This window comes from Plasmodium reichenowi, chromosome 2 (genome assembly GCF_001601855.1).
Source record: "Plasmodium reichenowi strain SY57 chromosome 2, whole genome shotgun sequence".
NCBI lineage: Eukaryota > Apicomplexa > Aconoidasida > Haemosporida > Plasmodiidae > Plasmodium > Plasmodium reichenowi.
The window spans coordinates 299082-303980 of NC_033647.1; the positions used below are offsets into that span (position 1 = coordinate 299082).

At 21.4% G+C, this 4899-nt stretch overlaps 2 protein-coding genes across 2 annotated transcripts in view; both read right to left on the bottom strand.

Moving 5' to 3' along the window:
* The window catches only part of PRSY57_0208500 (transporter, putative), a gene marked incomplete at both ends in the record, with an annotated part of 3730 nt that extends 766 nt beyond the window's left edge, over positions 1 to 2964 (bottom strand). The window contains 4 exons of the mRNA XM_020114405.1: positions 100 to 242; positions 360 to 442; positions 571 to 691; positions 849 to 2964. Of these exons, the coding sequence (XP_019970877.1) occupies positions 100 to 242; positions 360 to 442; positions 571 to 691; positions 849 to 2964 (2463 nt within the window). Of the gene's footprint in view, positions 243 to 359; positions 443 to 570; positions 692 to 848 lie in introns of the transcript that reaches the window.
* Positions 2965 to 4295: 1331 nt separating this feature from the next.
* The window catches only part of PRSY57_0208600 (RING zinc finger protein, putative), a gene marked incomplete at both ends in the record, with an annotated part of 1672 nt that continues 1068 nt past the window's right edge, over positions 4296 to 4899 (bottom strand). Inside the window, one exon of the mRNA XM_020114407.1 lies at positions 4296 to 4899. Within this exon, the coding sequence (XP_019970878.1) occupies positions 4296 to 4899 (604 nt within the window).

The window sequence follows — 4899 nt, forward strand, 5'->3', positions numbered from 1 at the left end:
ATATATATATATATATATATATATGTATATTTTATGAGTACCGTTTGGTATAACATATTATTAGAGTACTTTTATTTTAATTTTTTTCTAAAGACAAAATATATATTTTTTTTTTACCTCCATTTTTTTTAAATATGTGAAACCAACTGGAAAAAGAATAAATGAACAGTCACTTCTTGAGAATTCTAAAATATCGACAAAATTGGAATTCAAACTTTTTGATATGAAACCAATAACGGCAACTATAAATAGATAAAAGGAAAAAAATATATATATATGTAATTATATATATATATATATATATATATATTTGTGTGTGTATGTATATTTTTTTCTTTTCCCATATTTTAAGTTCTAACTAGCTGAGAAAAACATAAGAGACGATATGATGGAATTCCACGTAGTGATAGCATATCCATCAAAAGCTAGGTTAGTTCCGATTCTGAAAATATAATATAATATAATATAATTTTAATACATATTATGATCACTAAAATGTTCCTATTTTATCCTTCATATATATGTAGACATATATATTTATTTATTTATTTATTTTTTGAGAATGCTTACCTCGTTTTTGTGGCTAAGGAAGAATATATTCCTATACCTATGGAGAGCTCATAAAGGGCAAATGATACACACTGGGACCATATGGACGAATAAGTATACAAGTATGAAAAATTCCAGGATTCTGAAAAAAAAAAAAAAAAAAATACACTCATGTTAATTGAAACTTATAGATAATTATATATATATATATATATATATATATATATGTGTATAATTTTTTTATGTTTTTATGTGTGTATAATTTTTTTATGTTTTTATGTGTGTGTGTCCATTTATACTTAAGACGTGGGAATAAGCCTGTGAAGCACTATTCAAGTTAAACATGGTAGCAAATTGTGTTATAGATAGAAAGCCTATTAATAAAAGGACAAGAGCTGCTGAGAACGCAAAGTTGGTTAATCCGAAAAGTTGAAAACTGGTTACTAGGAAATTACATATGAAGAGAAATATAAGAGTGTCTTTATCAAAATAGGAATCTCCGTTTGAAAAAATATTAATATAATTTTTATGATCACTAATATTTAATAAGAAATTATAAAGATTATTATTTGGGAAAAATTTTTTATGATATATTAAGAAAGCTTTTCCTATGCTATTAGGTACACATGTAGATAATTGTTTAGAAAATAAGCATAAAGGTCTATGACTATGACAGTTAACAAAATCATTTTTGAAATCAGTACAGAATTTGATTTCTTCTTTACTTAATTTCCAAGGAAGATCTTTTTTAAAGCTATTTATTAAATAGATAAAATATTCAGATGCGGTTCTATACCCATTGATATAACTATTCATAAGGCATGCTAATACCATTAAGAATCCTACAGATGCACATGGTTTTAATAATCTATAGAATATAAATGGTGTTGATGTTCTGACTAGTTGTCCAATATATAATTCGAATGTTAAAATAGGATGACAAACAAAAAAATAACATAAAATATATGGTACAATAAATATAACACCATGCCATGTGGACATTAGAAACCATATTGTTTCAATATTTCCTACTCCTATAGCTATAGTTAATCCTAATAAAAATAAAGAAAATCTTTCTAACCAATAACCATTATTTAATTGACAATTTAACCAATTTAATATTTTTACATTTACTGTTTTTAAGGTTTTAGGGTTTTCAAATAAATCACTTAGTTGTGTAATCTGATCAGGTGTATATCTTAATTTTATTAATTGTTCAAGGAAATTTTCTTCTTTTTCATTATAATCATTAGATTCACTCATACTATTTAATTCTTTAATATCTGTAAGCAAATCTCTATTATTATAATTATTATTATATATTTCATCATCATTACCTTTGCATATATAACTAATTCGTTCATTCATACACCTTAATGATTTTTTCCTATTATTTATATCATTACCATTTTTTAAATTCGGTTTATTTTTTCCAAACAATTCTTTATATTTTTTATAAAATATAATATTCTGTTCTTTTTTTCTTTTATTATACAAAGCTTGTGTATATTTAAGATGTCTTAAATTACAATTATCAATATTTATATCATCACAAAATTCTTCTACGAATGTATCAAACTCGCCATCTTTATCGTATATTTTATTTTTATAACGGCACATATTTTTGGAATTCTCCTTGTAAAAATTATCTTCACATGAATTATTTACATTATCATCATCATTATTATTATTATCTTTATAGTTTATATTATTATAATTTATATTATTATAATTTATATTATTATGTTTATTTCTTTTTTTATCTTTTCTGTTCATGTCATTTATATAACATTTGGATTTTCCATTCATCCCATTTGTTTTCTTTTCATTACCAATATGTTCACTCTTAACAATTTTATCATCTATATGGTTACCATCTTTATATTGATCGTGTATATGATTACCATCTTTATATTGATCGTTTATATGATTACCATCTTTATATTGATCGTTTATATGATTACCATCTTTATATTGATCATTTATATTATTATAGTCTATATTTTCATTATGCATGTAATCCATATACTCAGAATCGTCACCAAAGTAATGTCCTCGTTTCAGGTCTCTCTTAATGTTATAATATAAATCATTACGATACTTTTTTTTTATATAAACATTTCTATTATTGTATAAATTTAAAGCCTCGTTATATATATTTTCCTGTTCATAGCTTCTAGCGTAATTCGATTTTTTTATATAATCCATATACGTGTCTATATTATTATAATTATGGATATTACTACTTTTGTAGTAAGTATTTTTATCACTAAAATTTATAGACTCCTCATATAATATGGACCGAATTTTTTTAACAGATAATTCTTCAGAATTTACATTCACACAGTTCTTATCGTCTTCATTAGATTCTTCGTTACTCGTGCGAGTGACGCTCGATCTTAACTTTTGTGACATCTTAAAAGGTGAATGGAGTGGAGAAAATAAAATAAAAAAAAAAAAAAATATATATATATATATATATATATTAGCGTTATTATACTATATAGTAATACCTTTATTATTATATATTACTATTTTTTTATATTTTTTATGGAGCGGAAATTTATGGGTGGCTATATTTTTATTATGCACTACCATATATCTAAAGGATCAAATAAATAATCATTTAGTTATATATAAAAATACAACAATTTTTTTTTTTTTTTTTTTTAAATAATATGGTAGCATTTGTCTAATTATATGAAATTTTTTCATACATAACCAAACAAAAAATAAAATAAAATATAATATAATATAATAAAATAAAATAAAATAAAAATGTTTATAAAGTTTATAATGTTTATAAAGTTTATAATATTTATAATGTTTATAATGTTTATAATGTTTATAATATTTATAATGTTTATAATGTTTATAATGTTAGTCTCTGCACGATTTATATTATTATTAAAAAAAAAAAAAAAAAAAAATTACCCAATAATAAATGCATACATAAATATAAATATATATTATATATATATATTATTTGTATTTACCCATTTGGTAATGCACTCTTCATTTTGTTATGATCTTAACAAAATATAAAAAAATAAAATATACATAATATATCCTTGCAAGATGGGTAAAAAAAAAAAGAAAAAAAATAAAGCTATGTTACATTGCTGGCACATATAAAACGATATATTATTACTAATCACAAAATTATACTTCACATATATATATATATATATAATATATTTTTCCTTTCAAATGAACATTAAATTAGTTATACCTACCAATAAATACATCAAACTCTTAAAGTTAATTTTATAAAAGACAATCAGATGATAAACTAATTATAAGGTTAAAATAATTTTATTAAAAAGCTCTTTATTAAATAAGTTGTTAACACAAAAAAAAAAAAATAAATAATAAATAAAATAAAACAAAACAAATAAATATATAATACATTATAATATGTATCTTTAAAATATACTTTTTATATAAAACAATTCATCACAAATATAAGGAAATATAAATGAATAGGTAATAAAAAAAAAAAAAAAAAAATTTACACATATATAAATAATATATATAATATATATAATATATATAATATGCATAATATACATAATATACATAATATACATAATATATATAATATATATAATATGCATAATATACATAATATATATAATATATATAATATACATAATATATATAATATACATAATATATATATAATATATATGTACACCTTTTATAATAATTTATCATATGCACACAATGCCAAATTGTGCCTCCCATTAATTAAACGTATAACTCAAAACGTCATTTATTATATTATTATAATTATTTTCTTGCCTCATTTTATTATTCTCATTATTATTTATTTTATCCTTTGATACTTCATTACAAAATTCATCACTATAATCACTACACTCTCTTTCTCTGTCATCCATAATATTTACATCATTTGTATTTAATACAGACACATACTTATTTAAACTTTCAATGTTATCCACATATTCATCATCTTGTATTTCATACTCTCTCAACCTGCTACTCATTTTTGTCATAGGAACTATAATATCCTTTCCTTTTGTGTTATACATAAAATTTATATAATTATTTTGATTGCTATTTGAAGAATCTGATGAGGATAAAATAGAACCTGTATAAGTTGATGCTCGTACCTTTTGCTTTTCCTCGTCTTTTATATTATAAATATTATGATTCATAACACATTTGTTCTTATTATTTTCAAACACTTGATTTGATAAAACATAACTGTTTGAATAATTAAATGATATTTTATTATCGTTACTAATATTTATGTTCTTATTTGTCTTCTTTATAAGATGGTTCTTCTCAACATTGTACCTCTCGATGTTTTCCCCCTCAATATTG